The sequence below is a fragment of the Perna viridis genome, chromosome 5, assembly GCF_037379345.1.
Source record: "Perna viridis isolate PV_CMFRI_1.1 ecotype Kerala chromosome 5, ASM3737934v1, whole genome shotgun sequence".
NCBI classification, from domain to species: Eukaryota; Metazoa; Mollusca; class Bivalvia; order Mytilida; family Mytilidae; genus Perna; species Perna viridis.
This window is the reverse complement of record NC_142449.1, coordinates 48,221,537-48,236,635: the sequence shown is the minus strand read 5'-3', so window position 1 is coordinate 48,236,635 and position 15,099 is coordinate 48,221,537. Positions and strand designations below refer to the sequence as shown.

The window sequence follows — 15,099 nt, the reverse complement described above, 5'->3', positions numbered from 1 at the left end:
TTTTTTTTTTAACTTTAGGGAAGCAGGTTGATTATATTTCCCCCGCTGTATAGAATGAACACTTCACCTACCATCCATGGAGAAAACCTGAAAAAATGTCATCAAGGGCTTTAGTTTGTGCAAATAATTGTGCACAGAATATTCTGTTTCGGGATGCCTTTACCATTTCAAGGTTTCATTTATGTTATCATACTTTAAAGAATATTTTCATTAAGTCCTGGGCCAAACCTACAACATCCAATGCCACAAGTACAAGTACATCCTACATGTATCCTGCTGTTATCGGTTCTCAATAGCATAACAATATTGTTTATTGTTGAACTACTTATTAAATAGTTACAATTTTCAAGTCATTATATCAACAATCTTTTGTTAGTTTCCCAGAAGATTGGTGAGATTACATGTCTTCATTGTGAGAAAAACACATTTTAGTGTGGTGACCTAGTAGTTCTCGATAGGGATATGACTCTCTGTATGGAGGGCATGAGATGCATACTTAGAAAGTGAAAATAAAGAAAATAAATAATTCAATATATTTTCATCGATATTTCATATTAAAACATTGATAATGTCACGACATTTTTAATGTTTTCTGGTAAGAAATGATAAGAAATGACCAGTACTGTGCACCATACAATTTCTTTTACTGACAAAGCCATGCCTATATCTTGACTGCACATGACTGCTGAATATACAACCTACCACTTTCAATAAAATTTGTTAACATTCAAGATGTGTGTTTGGAGAGGTGGGCACCTAAAATATGAACTTTTTGGGGTTTAAGAAAAAGGTAAAATAAATGGGTACTAAAGTTTATTGGTATTATACATACCTTTATAAGCAACATGGCTAAATCAAAGCCCAATAGAAGCAAGGAAGTGTTCAGTAGGTTAATTCTTAATGAATAGATGACATGCGCCTTTTATGTCATAATGCCTGTGCGCATTGCCATCAAGAACTCATGACTATCAAGAATAGATGAATGCATGATATACTCTTTTCTACTCTTTCCTGTGAATACTTTATTCCTGTGCAATTGCAATTTTTTGTAATGAAGAACAGGTGCATAGGCATTCTGGATCATATCATTCATCATCATGGTCAGGTTAATAGGTGTTTTCTAATTGACAGGATGGCCTATCTGAATTGTACATGTATACTGGGGTCTCACTGTATCACAGTAGTTATCTGTTTTCTAGACAGAGAAAAAAACAGGCCTTTGGAAAGTGGATTTTTATTTTTGTCTGAAGATTGTATAAAATCTAACCTTTCATTGCAGTGATCGAATTTCAGGTGAAATACTTGCTAAATGCAAGTTTAAATTCAATTTTGCTATTATATCCACTTGCTAAAATTTGCTAGTGGAATTCTATGTGTAATACAGGTAAAGTCCAGAAATAACCAAAAAATCATGAATTTAACGAGTGTAAACTTTCAGTACTTGCTAAATTCAGATAGTGGATAAATATCTGAAATTCAATCCCTGCATTGCATTAAACCTATTTTTCTGATACAGCATCTTTAACACTCAGAAGCTGCTTGCGAAAAGGTGAGGTCAATTTCTGCGCCTAAAAAAAATTTAGAGGCATAATTTTGCACATCAAATCTTGCTCTACCGTTACACTAATGTATGTATATCAGTTTAACGTAATTCCATACATCTTATAAGTTTGCCATTGTGATTTACTGTTCACTCTTTATTTAAAGATTGATCATTAACCTACAATAATATAAACATATTTGATTAATTGTCTGTCATGTCTGTCAGATTACCTAATGAAAGTCAGATGATAATTAATTGCGTGCATGACCAAAAAACTATTTTTCACCTTTGCACTAGAACCAGGTTTACCCTAAACAAAAATGGTGACCAATGACCCTTGTCATTCATTCATTTGTTAAGTAAGTTGGTGTTCACAATCATGGTATTTATTTCCCCATTTAGTATAAAAATATCCAGACTACATGTACAGGAACAAAATGAGTCCATCTATTATTGTTTCTGAATTTTATTGAAGGCTCAACATTTTGACGACTGAAATGTGGTTAAATCAATTATGGATATCCCTGTCTCTTCTTTCTAAGTTCTTCTTCCTGTACTGTGCAGGACTCCTGTGGAGAAAATTTGCACATCATCATATATTTTTTGCAATTTTTGATGTTATAATTTTCATAAATCTTCTCCTCTTAAACCACTGAGGGAAATTTTATGAAACTTAGCAGAATGGTGAGATCTACCGGTACATTAATTCTTGTGAAAATTTGTGATCTGATATTTGCGATATTGCCCTTTTCTAGATTTTTTTTTTTTTTTTTTTTTTTTGCTATTTCCAATTCTATTACTGGACTGAATTCAATGAAAGTTGACATGATTGTACTTTAGATATGAGTGATAGGAATTTTTATTTAAGAAAACACATGGCCACTTTTATAAAAAATGAAATGTTGCTTATCAACCCACGTGAGCTATGCAGGCTCTTTAGAGCCTCTAGTTTGGTTATGTTGTTAATATATTGGCCCAAGGAGATTTTGCTGTCTATTGTATTTAGCCTGGTCTGTAACCTGTGGAGTCTGGTCATTGATGGCGTTGTCAGCTTTTGTGAGTTTTTCATTTGTTGGTTATACTGATTACTTCGCATTTGTATGGATTGAAGCTTATCCAATCATATTCCCACTGATGTAGATTATCTAAGTCTTCTTGTGGTCACGCTCATTTTGTATTGTTCTGTACGAGCAGGTGCCTACAACACCTCAGCAACTATTCTACTGACTGCTATACATACTGGTGTTGGAAGTCCAAATAGTTACACTGTCTTGGAATGCTAACTTTTATTTTGCTGGTCACTTCCCTTGTGTAGGTACAAATGTGGAGAATTAAAAGAAGAATGTTGTCAAATTTGGAAGTACAGAAGGCATAAATTTTTATCATTCTAAGTACATTTACAATGTACTCAAAACCTTGATCATTAGAATGTGAGAGACACTGTTTTCTATCTATCAACTCAATTATGATTTTTGGTACCCTTTTACCTCCCATCTATTAATCAGTTTGTCACTAAAACAAAAATGAAGTATTTATGAATGCCAGTCATTTTTGTACCTTGAATTTCAAGAGACATAATGCAAACAATGAAAGTTTAAGAATTATAGTAAATATACTCTGTTACAATTTTAAATTAAAATAATTTGGTATAAGTTATGTCCTAGATTTTGTCTAGCTTAACCTATTTTTATACATGCAGATGTAACATACCTGCTTTAAACAAGGGTGTATGTGTGCAATAATTTACACTCCCATCCATACTGAATCTTACGTTCAGAGATGCAAAGATCTTACAGATTACCATAAACTTGGTGGGAAGAAGATTTTGTACATATGCAGTGACTGCGATTAACATTTTGGGAATGGGCCAATTTGAATGATCTTGAGAATTTCAAATGGCCATTCATTAAGAGTCTTGGTAAATATTTCTGATTTTAACGGGACATTTCCAGCTTAAATGTAATGTGTCTCAACTCATCACATTAGAGTGACAATTTCACGTGCACTCACTTTCACTCTGTGCAACCCTTATTGAGCAGCTTTATGTGAACTGAGTAATTACGAAAGAATAAAATGTTCCAGTTATTAAATGAGTATTGACAGCTCAAATCATGCAAATTAAGACACCTGAGCATTTGTTTTAAATTATTCCCAGTTCTGAGTGTTTCTTTGTAAAAATATTTATTATCGCTTAAGTCTCAAGTGATATTAATTTCTAAGTTACCTCTTACAGAGTGTTGACCTGTTATCAACCTGTCAGACATAACAAAAGGAGCTCAAAAAATCCAGAATGGTTTGTTCCACGAAAGAAAAAATCATATGACGAAGGACTGACACCTGAAAACAAACAGTTCATTAAAGATCTTGTTGTTGAACAGTATAAACCCTCCAGTAGTCCATTGAAAGAAGAACCATTAGAAAGAGGAACATGGAATTTAAAGTAAGATTTCATCAATCCTGTAAATGATGGATAGTCTGAGTTCCATGATACAATATAGAAAGAGACATACCATGACTGATCACCAACTGTACACCACCCTGGTAGTGGTAGCCAATAACATTATTATTTCTTTAGATTTCTTACAAAATCTTTTGGAAGTTTTTGGGAATAACCTACCATTCAAAATTTTTTTAAAAATTGGGAACTATCTATTTGGATAAAAAAAACTGTGGGTTACCACTAATAGAGTGGTGTACCACCATGTCAGAGATTAGTCATGGTACAGTACTTTGATATTTGTTTTGATGTACTTAAAGGATAAGGTATACCATATATAATTACATGACTGTATAGTGGGAAATAATTTTTGCTATATTCATGAAATCACAAAAATAAAGCTCCCATTCCATTCCATTAAATCTGAAGATATGAAAGTAAAGACCATGGAAATTTAACACCCTTTTTCATATAGAAAATCACAAATTTGGCATCCGCAAAAGTTTTGCTTGAAATTTTACTGTTTAAGTTTGCTATTTGAAAGAAAATTTTAGCATTTATACCTCATTTGAGCAGAATGAAGTGGGCATAGGATTAATGTTATGAATTCCTTTAGAATTTTTAAATTTTGCCAGTTAAAGTAATAAGTATAGAATCACTGTGAGAAAGACTACCACAGAAATGTGGTATTAATTTCCAAGTTTATTTTTTTTAATCAAGACCTGACTGTATGACAAAAAGACATAAGTTTTCAACAAATAATTGATAAGTGGCACATGTTTTATGGTGATTTTCATTGCTTTAACCTAATGTAATTAGTATTGACATAATGCTGCTAAATTGTTCAATTTTTTTAAAAATCTATGAATGATATCTTTAGATTTTTGTTTCAGAACCAAGAGAGTTGGTGTTCTTGCAATGAAGTTGGGGGTAATTCCACAGTGGACAAAAGATGGAGAAAATGTTTTAACTACAATGTTGCAGGTTTGTATAAGGGATATTATGCAATTAGATATGTAAAACTGAAAGAACTTTTTGACAATCTCAAAGTCTTACATCTGCATAATTTTCAACTGATTTAAAAAAAAATGTATTAATGAATATCATTTGGAAAGTAACAAATTTTACATATAAAAACAATATAACATAATTAAAATGTTTATTTACTTGGAGTCAGTCCATCTGTCCCCCATTCCATCCTGCTGTGGTATTCTATAGGAGTAGGAACCTTGGTGCTCCACTGCAGGAGGCTAAATAGCCCAAACCTACCCCTCCACATTTCCAGTGGCAATCAAAATTTGTCCACCCTATTATCCTTTTGTCTGATCCCATTTTTCATTTCATCATCATTTTCTGTTCATTTTATTCTCCATTTCATGTTTGTTGCCCTGGTATAGCTGAAATATTTCTGCATGGGTGTTAAACACCAACATACAATCGATCAATTTTATCACAATTATCTCAACTCCCAATGGATAAATTGGTTTCAAATTTTGGTAAGTTTTTTTTTACAGATGAGCCATACATTGTCACTGATTTTGGTTCATTGTACTGTATGAGTGGAAGTATACATTACATGACAATGTGTGCAACATATTGTTTATTTTGTTTTTTGGATTGTTTATAGGTGATAGATAACCATGTGATCAGATACACACCTCCAGAGGAGTTTGTCAAGTCAGCTGGATGGAAACCATGGTGGCATAGGAAGTATGGTAGTGTGGTTGTTGGTGCTTTAAGCTGTGAACCTCATTTGGTGAGTATACTTGGTAGTTGTAACTGCAACCCAATTTCATAATAATACATCCTGTGGTAAGTCAGTAAAATCACTCAAAATTGAAGTATCTTTTCCATTTTACATTTATTGTAATGAACCTCACCACAAAACCACGGAGAGACATGGTTATTGTTTCTGTCCTATACACTTTGTGGACACATCTTCTCCGAAATCCTTTGTCAGATTATTTTCTCATTTTGGAGGATATATCTTATGAAGGGAAAATATACTTACTGACTACCATTTCAATTCAACAAATTTTGTAGGAGTTATGTAGTATGTGGGCTAAGATACCATCCCCCCCTCCCCCGGGAACCGCCTCCACTCATCGACCAAAATATGATTTTCAGGTACCCTTAAACCTCCCATTTATGAATCTTTATGTCACCAAAAAATAAAACTGAAGCATTTTTGTATTTTTTGGCTACTTTTTATACCTTGTTGAGGCAAAAATCGATTTTTTTTGTACAGAACGAAGAAAACTGACAATATGTGTGTATCATCATATAGCCCAATGTCTCAGCTTTACAATGGTACCAAGAAAGTTGCGGTAACACTTAGAATTTTGCGGTAAAATGAAAAAAAATGTACCCCTACCCCGCTGACAAATTGCTTAAATTGAATTATTTTTCAATGTCAAAACCCCTAGTATTTATGCTTCAGTAAAAAATGGTTTATTTGGTATTTCTGTTTAGTATTATCACAATTTATACTTTGGGGGTTCTTTTGATGAATTTTAGCAATTTTCATAGTCAGAATTTATCAAAAAATGCGAAAAATGATATTTTCGATTTTTCGGTCAAAAGTCACATAAATTTGACTTTACAAGTTATTACTCAAATAAAACATCTCAAATTTGGTATCATTTGATAGATAAATTAATTTTCTACATAAATAAATCAGAAAAACTAATTTTAAGAATGATTTTTTAAAGAAAATGTTAAAAATAATATCCCTACACCCACAAAACTGTTCTCAGTATCAAACAGAATTATCATTTACAGCATACTGACACGGTAGAACTCATATTTTTGGCATTCATAATTAAGTTAATGATGTACCCAACATACCTGGTCAATTCAGATGCTTAGAGTTTCTTTTTGGGGTGACAATTACTATAAATTAGGAAAAAGAGAAATTTTCAGAATTTCAAAATTTCTTCTATATCACCCGTTATTTCCCTTTTTTCAGAATACCATAGTTTAAACAAGGTTTGGTGTGATACAGTACATTAGTATAGTGTTGTATCTTCAAAATGAGCCCAGGTAATAAATATTTGCACTTTTCTAAGTCAAGTTAGGTGAAAAATTGCCACCCCTACCCATGGAAAAAATGCCTCAGCATGAACCCAGATGTTAATAATTAATATATAAACGGTGTACAATAGACATGTTGGGTACTATTGTTTTAATTATCAATGTATCCAACATATTTTCCCATTTCAGGGGATTTTTTTTCAATTTTAATGTGACAAAAATAAGTTTTTCATTGAAAGGGGAATTTTTAGAATTTCATATTTCCTTCCATTTCACCTATAATTTGCATTTATTTTTCAAATACTGTGCTTCAAATAAGCTTTTGTATATTCAAATACAATTACATAGTGTCTTGGCTTTGTAATGAACCCATGTAATAAATATTTGAACTTTTCCAATTAGGTGAAAAATTGCCACCCCACCCATTAGAAGAATACCTAAACATGAATCAAAATGTTAATAAAAAAAGACATGTTGGGTACTATTGTTTTAATTATCGATGTATTCAACATATCTCCTCGTTTCAGGCGAGTTATTTTCAGTTTTGAGCTGACAATAACAAGTTTTCATAAAATTGGGAATTTTCTTATTTTAATATTTTCTTCCATTTCGCCTGTAATGGGCAATGTTTTTCAAGTACCCTATTTCAAACAAGCTTTTGTATATTCAAACACATTTATGTAGTATCTTACCTTAATGAGCCAAGGCAATGCACAATTAAACATATTTGAGGCCATTTGGGGCGAAAGAATCTGCCCCCATGTGAAAGAAAATGATCGTTTATAGCATACACGAACTGTATGCAATGTCTGTCTGATCTTGTATCAATCACATTGTCAAGCAAAGTTATGTTTTTATTGTCCTAAAGACGACAAAATATTACAAAAAGGGGAAATTTAAGAGAAAAAAAACAGATTATTACGCAGTTTAGCACGTAAATTGTATAATTTTTGTTTAAAATATCATAGTTTTCACATGATTTGATTTTGTTTGCTATCATTATTTTTATACATATAAAGTTTCAAAGAGCAGCTATGATGATTGATTGGCATATACATATCCAACACCAAAAAATGCTAATCTACCACATACCTATTCTGGGTTTTTCACTGAAATTTTAGTGATATGGGGTACCATTCTTTGGCCTTTATGGCTTTGGATACATTAAAGTATACGATGCCTTGTCTCATTAGAAAGCCTAGATGCTACATAGATGTGTTTATATACACAAAAGTTTGTTTGAAGTAGGGTACTTGAAAAAAAATGCCAAATCACCGTTGAAATGGAAGAAATTATGAAAATCCGAAAATTTCCCTTATTTTGAAGAACTTGTCCTTGTCATATTGAAACTCAAAAATATGCACCTGAAATGAGCAGGTATGTTGAATACATAAATAATTAAAATACTAGAATACAACATGTCTATTGTACAACGTTAATATACCAAAAATTAACATTTTAGTTCATGTTAAGGCATTTTTTTAATCATGGGTAGGGAAGACAATTTTCCACCTATTTGGACTTGAAAAAGTTCAAATATTTATTACTTGGGCTCATTAGAAAGCTAAGACACTATATAATTGTATTTGCATGTACAAAAGTTTGTTTGAAGTATTGTATTTGAAAGACATTGCAAATTATAGGTGAAATTGAAGGAAATATGAAATTCTAAAAATTCCCCTTTTTATGAAAAACTCATTTTTGTCACATTAAAACTGAAAAATACATCCCTGAAATGAGAAAATATGTTGAATACATCGATAATTAAAACAATAGTACTCAACATGTCTACTGTATACCATTTATATGACAAAAATTAACATTTTAGTTCATGTTGAGGCATTTTTTATCATGGGTAGGGGTGGCAATTTTCCACCTAACTTGACTTGAAAAAGTTCAAATATTTATTACCTGGGCTCCTTTTGAAGCTAAGACTTTATATTAATGAACCATACCACACAAAAACTTGTTTAAACTACAGTATTCTGAAAATTCCCTTTGTTCTGATTTTATAGTAATGTCACCCAAAAAGGAAAATCTAAGCACCAGAATTGATCAGATATGTTAGGTACATCATTATCTTAATCATGAATGGCTAAGATATGAGTTCTACAATGTCAGTATGCTGTGAATGAGAATTCTGTTTGATACTGAGACCAGTTTTCTAGGTGTAGGGGTAATATTTTTAAAAAAATTTAGAAAGTCCTTTCTTGAAAATTGTATGTAGGAAATTAAATTATCTATCGAATGATACCAAATTTGAGATGTTTTATTTGAGTAATAACTTGTATAGTCAAATATATGTGACTTTTGACCGAAAAATCAAAAATTCTGTTTTTCACATTTTTGGATAAAATCTGACTACGAAAATCGCCAAAATTCATCAAAAGAACCCCAGAAGTATAAATTGTAATAATAGTAAACAGAAAATACCAAATAAACCATTTTTTACTGAAGCATAAATACTTTAGGGGTTTTGACATTGAAAAATATGTCAATTTAAGTGATATTTCGGCAGGGTAGGGGTATATTTGTTCATTTTACCGCAAAACCCTAAAAGTAATCGCAACTTTCATGGTACCATTGCAAAGCTGAGACATTGGGCTATACAGTGATACCTAAATTTGTTTAGTTTGTTCATACATGCTATCCCAGGAAGGCTTAGACACTCAAACAATTAAGTCACAAAAATCTTGGCTTTTTGACCCAGTGGGGTACAAATATAGGCTAATACTGAAAAAGAATCTGAGAACATTCCTTGGCGACAAATTAATTCGGTAATGGGAGGTATAAAGGTACCTAAAAATCACCATGAAGTTGATGAGTGGGGGAGCACGGTGGACCCTCCCAGCCCGTGGACTAATGGGACTTCCTGTGTTTTCAACATTTCTCAATTGTCATAAATATTAACCTTAGAAAATTCAAATGTGGGAGATTTGCAGAGGGTTTTTTTTGTTGATGTGCTTTATGTTTAGCAACAGGCCGTATTTGAATTTAATTTCCATTTCACTATGACCATTTTGCATGAAATAACCTCCTCTTACACACAATGTTTCTCTATACAAAAATGTATTACAATGATATGCATGTAGTAAATTAATTGTCTTTATCACAGGTTCAAGATCAATTTCTTTTGACAAGAATTTAAGTAATTTATTACGATTTTATTCCAAAAATTCAAAAAAGATGGAAGAAATTTACAAATGCTGCTTAATCTCCAACCGTAATTTTGGCATGTAAACAGGAGACTGTTGAAATTTTTATGAAATTGGGTAAGCTTACGCCAAATGCGGGAGATTTAACACCTATTCAATTGTACATGTCCGTGTGGTCACATCTCTTAAACCTTTTGGCAAATTGTTTCCATATTTGGGAGGGTGTATTTGAATGAAATGTAGATGTGCATAATATGTCCCAAATTTAACACAAACAATATTGTAGGAGTTTCAGAACTTTAATTATTTTTAGATCTCAAAAAAGATAGTTTACATGGACCATTTTGTACTTCAATGCTGCGCCCAGATTTAACAAAGTTCTCATAGTCATAAATTTATTGTTGTAGTTTACAAAGGAATACAATAATTTGTTCTCTGAAGCTGGTGTGCCTCCAAAGAGAAAACTAACTAGATTTCTTGTTACTCCTGAGGCTGCAATTCAACCTGGTAAGAGAAATAAAATGTTTTTGTTCTTGATGCTTGAAAAGTAGAGAATTATTTATAATTGCAAATCTTGTCAATCCAGTCATTCATTTGTTCAGATTTGGATGTTTTCTTACATAATTTACTACATTCTATGGATTTTTGATGGATTGTTTAAGACATAGTGCATCTTCCTTTTTTTGTGTCGTATGTTGCATTCTCTGGAATTGACATTGGATTTACTACACAAGGTAACATACTTATACAGCCTGAAACTTTTCAAAACAATTTGGTGAATTTAGACCAAACTTTCACAACATGACGATAATGTCCTGTGCATCACCTTAAGTGTTAGTATTTGTAAGAAACAGGCAAAGAGGAAAATATCAGAAACATGCAAGTCAAAATCCCACTGATTGGACAATTTAATTTCACTCAAGGATGCTTTCTTTATTTAAAGAGGGCATTATTTGATCTCTGCATCACTTGATGTTTTTCAATAGAATGTTAGTAAATGAGGTTTTTGGCAGAGTTATCTGCCCTTGAGATGTTTATTCTCAGTGCATTTTAATAAAGATATATCTCAATTTAACAAACCTTGTCTTTTTTCTTTGTTCCTGATGGTGCAAATGGTCAAATTACACTTTTTTTTTAATGGTTATTCAAGCAATAAACATGTTGTAGGGTACAAAGGCTCTTGTCGTAACAGGCTATTTATATGTATGAAAATAAAACATTAGTTAGACAAGAAATCCATGTGTAGCTCTAAGCTAACTTATTGATGAAGTGCCACTTAACCCACCAGTACCAGAAATATAGTCAAAGGGTTGAACACCCCATCCCTTGGATTCACAGTAGCATTAAAAACTGTTAAATAGGAGCATGAAATGACTTATTAAACACTTTTAAGTTGACATAATTTTGTCCAGATAATCCCCTCCAAATCCCATAAAAAAATTTCAGGCTACAATTTTGAGTACTAAGATTCTTTAGATAAGCCCTTGACAATGTCTTCCTTTTTCAGGTTTACCTCTAACAGCCATGCATTTTAAAGTAGGAGATTATATTGATGCACAGGCTAAAACGTAAGTTAGTGAGGGAATAACCTTAAATTGCTGTGGTACTCCTGCCATGCTAGAGATTCTGGAAAGTTCTTTTCTGAACATTTAAGCTTGATTTGCTTAAATGGACTTACAATGGCTTTCATTGGAGAAGTAAAGATTATGTAAAAAGAATATCTTGACAAAAAATGTTCCTAATTTATTACAATGTAATATAAATGCTATAGAATTGGTTACCATGCTTATGAAAAATTTCTGATGATTTGAAATGCAAATAAAATCAGAGCCTAAACACCTTTATGCAGTACAATTAGGTGCTGAATGCAGAGGCATTACTCATCTTTTTTAAATCACTTTTTCTCTTTCTTCATTATAACTTCATGTACTTCAAGTCACATTCTGTTGATACTTTAGAAAGACAAGATTTGAAGTGGTTGAATCAATCATTGTAATTTTTATTTCAGTATTGATTGGGGTTTCCAAGGTGTGGTGAAAAGATGGGGTATGAAGGGAGGCTGGGGCTCTCATGGGGCTACAAAGAACAAAAGGAGAATTGGCTCCTTAGGAGGTGGAGGGGTAAGCTATTATGAGTGTTTGAAGGCTGATCAATTTATATGTGAAAGCAAAGAGACCATGGTTAAAATTTGGAACAGAAAATTCATGATCAAAAGAATAGACATAACACCATAAATGATAAAGGTTAAGGAGATAGATCCAGGGTAAGGGACATAGCTCTTGAAATCAATGATATATTTGTATCATATTCAATTTCAACAAAGCCTATCAAGCTTTCATTTGAAAGAGAATGAAATCAATCCAAGTTACTTTGATGCTTACATGAGATATATGTCAAATGCTGAATACAAATTTTCCAGTTATTTGTAAGAGTTGTGTCCCTTACCTTAGGTCTACCTCCTTAAATGGAAGAATACACACAGAAAATTAAAACAAAATAAATGAGCAACTCTGGTACTGAACAGGTGCATCGGTAAGGTCCTCTGCTTTTAAGAAACACCTCTGAGGAGAGAAAAGACAACAAAGCTTAAATGAGAGTATTTTATGGTGTTTTAAATATAAACAGAGAATAGACAACATTTTGTTTTCATATATCTACTCTTATGTAAATGTTTACAGTTTTTACTTTGATTTTATTATTTTGCAGCAGTGGATGCTCTAAAATTACATTTTTGATTCTTTCATCTCCAAGTACAACAATCTGTTGATAAATTTGGATGGACCATAAAAATAATTATAAGAATCCTTCTGTTCATTAGCTGACTTGATTCTTAATAAGATTTTTTTGTTGAAACAGGACACAGCAAAGATATGGAAGGGTAAAAAGATGCCTGGGCACATGGGAGCTAATTGGGCTACTGCAAAGGGACTTAAGGTCAGTCAGTCTGTTATTGTAAACCATGTTTTTGTCCAGTGTATCCCAAATGAACTGTAGCTTATTATGTCCCCCTTTTGGTGGGGAGACATATTGTTTTTGCCCTTTCTGTCTGTCCATCACACTTTTATAAACACAGCTACTGTACCAAATTTCATTACTCTTTGTAGATAGTTAGGACATCTAGGAAATTATTTTCTGAAGCAGAGTTTTTGAATGTGATTGCAAATTCATTTTCAGACAGGTTTAGGATATTGATGTAAATGTGTGTTAAGTTGGATACTGTTTAACTATTGATCTACAAATTATATCTATGCCTGTAAATCCTCCACATTAGGAGGTGACTCACAAAATCAATGAAAAATTTAGAATCTCCAACATAAATGTAAGATTTGTGGGAGGTTTTTGGTTAAAAAATACTTCATTTTGTGAAAAATACAATATAATTGAATTTTACAAATAAAATTTTCTTTTATGTAAAAATTTCCCTCATGCAACAGTGTCAATGGGGGATAATTTCCCACTTAGATTGTTCCAAAGGTAAACAGGTATGCATATCTCTGAAATCAATATTAAAGATTAACATTCAGTTTGAACTTTTAGGGAAAAAAGTTTTAAATTATATGGGAAATGCAAATTTATGATTATTTTTACTTTATATCATAAAGTCTTTGAAATTGACTGTGTATGCAGCTATTTTAACAATATTCAAAAACCTTCAGTGCTAACAGCACTTTGATTTTGTTGTGTTAAAAAATTTAAGGATAAGCCTGATCTGATCTTTTTTCTATTGCATTTGACTAAAAAATATTACTAAAGTTTTCTTGATTCTCAGTTCTCAGTACTGATCCAAACAGTTTTTCTATCTGTTTTTAAAATTTTTGCAACTGAAATTGAATAATTTTTTTTTGGTAGAACAAGAGTAGAACTTGAAGTGTTCTGAAATTAACAATGCAAATCAACTATATCCAATCCTTTTTAAGGTAGATCAATAGTATAACTTGAAGTGTTCAGAGATAAACATAAAAATCAATGCTATTTAAGGTAGAATGTGAACAGAACTTAAAGAGGTCTGAAATTAACATTCATAACAAGAGTAGAGTTAAATAAGTGGTCTAATTGATAAGTTTTCTTCTTTTCAGGTGATCAGAATTAACACAAAGTACAATGTACTTTATGTCAAGGGTTCAATGCCAGGTCCAAACCACTGCTATGTCAGACTTATGGACACATCTTTATCATTACGGAGAAAAAAGAGGAAGAGTCCACCTCCTCTGATGCCAACATTTTACCCAGAGGATGCTGATGGACCAATAGCTGAGGAATATTTTGATGAAACTATTTTTGATTTTAGTGAGCCATCTATTGAATTTGCTCTAGAAGAAGAGTAGACTTAGTTGTAAATTTGAAAATAAAATTGATTGAAATGTTGGTTATTTAGATTTTTAGTCTCCTAAACCAGAGGCACTTAGAGCTTTTGGTTATATTTGTCAGTTTGGTCTTCTGTCATTCTGTATATTTTAGTTGTGGTTAAATCAGGGTTTAAATATTTTCATGAAAGTTTTAGATATTGGACCATTAGTTTTTACAAGCATTGGTTTGAATTTTTTAATAGACATTGGTTTTGTAGTTACTGAATTAGTTTGAATTTTTACTTAATTGATACATTATGAGATTTCTCTTTTTATTCTTTCCACTATCATTTTTGTACCTTGTAGAGAAAAAAAAGTATTTCTTAATGTATTTCTAAGTGCAATACTCTTAGAATTTTATTTTCAGTATTTGTTCATTTTAAACAGAACATTGCAAATAAAATTAAAAAATAAAATTCTTCTCTTTCACTGACCATTACTGGAAACATAGAATTCATTAATTCTAATTTTATAACTTCTTGTCAATGACTATCTTACTAATTGCCATAACTGGGTAATTATTTTATAAAATTTTATGACAATGTATTCTTGACCCATAAGCTGTTGATTTTTGGTCAGTAACTT

General features: G+C 31.8%; 1 protein-coding gene across 1 annotated transcript; it reads left to right on the top strand.

Moving 5' to 3' along the window:
- Positions 1–55: 55 nt before the first annotated feature.
- On the top strand, positions 56–14,533 carry LOC148618033 (large ribosomal subunit protein uL3m-like). The gene is made up of 9 exons (XM_088585856.1): positions 56–172; positions 3,777–3,983; positions 4,874–4,964; positions 5,608–5,736; positions 10,576–10,675; positions 11,676–11,736; positions 12,177–12,288; positions 13,025–13,102; positions 14,245–14,533. Exons 1-9 carry the CDS (start codon positions 96–98, stop codon positions 14,491–14,493), a joined length of 1,104 nt encoding a protein of 367 aa, XP_088441982.1. The 5' UTR covers positions 56–95; the 3' UTR covers positions 14,494–14,533.
- Positions 14,534–15,099: the final 566 nt, after the last annotated feature.

Bases quoted from the DNA above. Each gene is read 5' to 3' on its own strand.
- LOC148618033 (XM_088585856.1), top strand. From the start codon at position 96: ATGTCATCAAGGGCTTTAGTTTGTGCAAATAATTGTGCACAGAATATT. The intron at 5,737-10,575 runs GTGAGTATACTT...TTATTGTTGTAG, and splicing joins TAAGCTGTGAACCTCATTTG to TTTACAAAGGAATACAATAA. The intron at 10,676-11,675 runs GTAAGAGAAATA...TTCCTTTTTCAG, and splicing joins TGAGGCTGCAATTCAACCTG to GTTTACCTCTAACAGCCATG.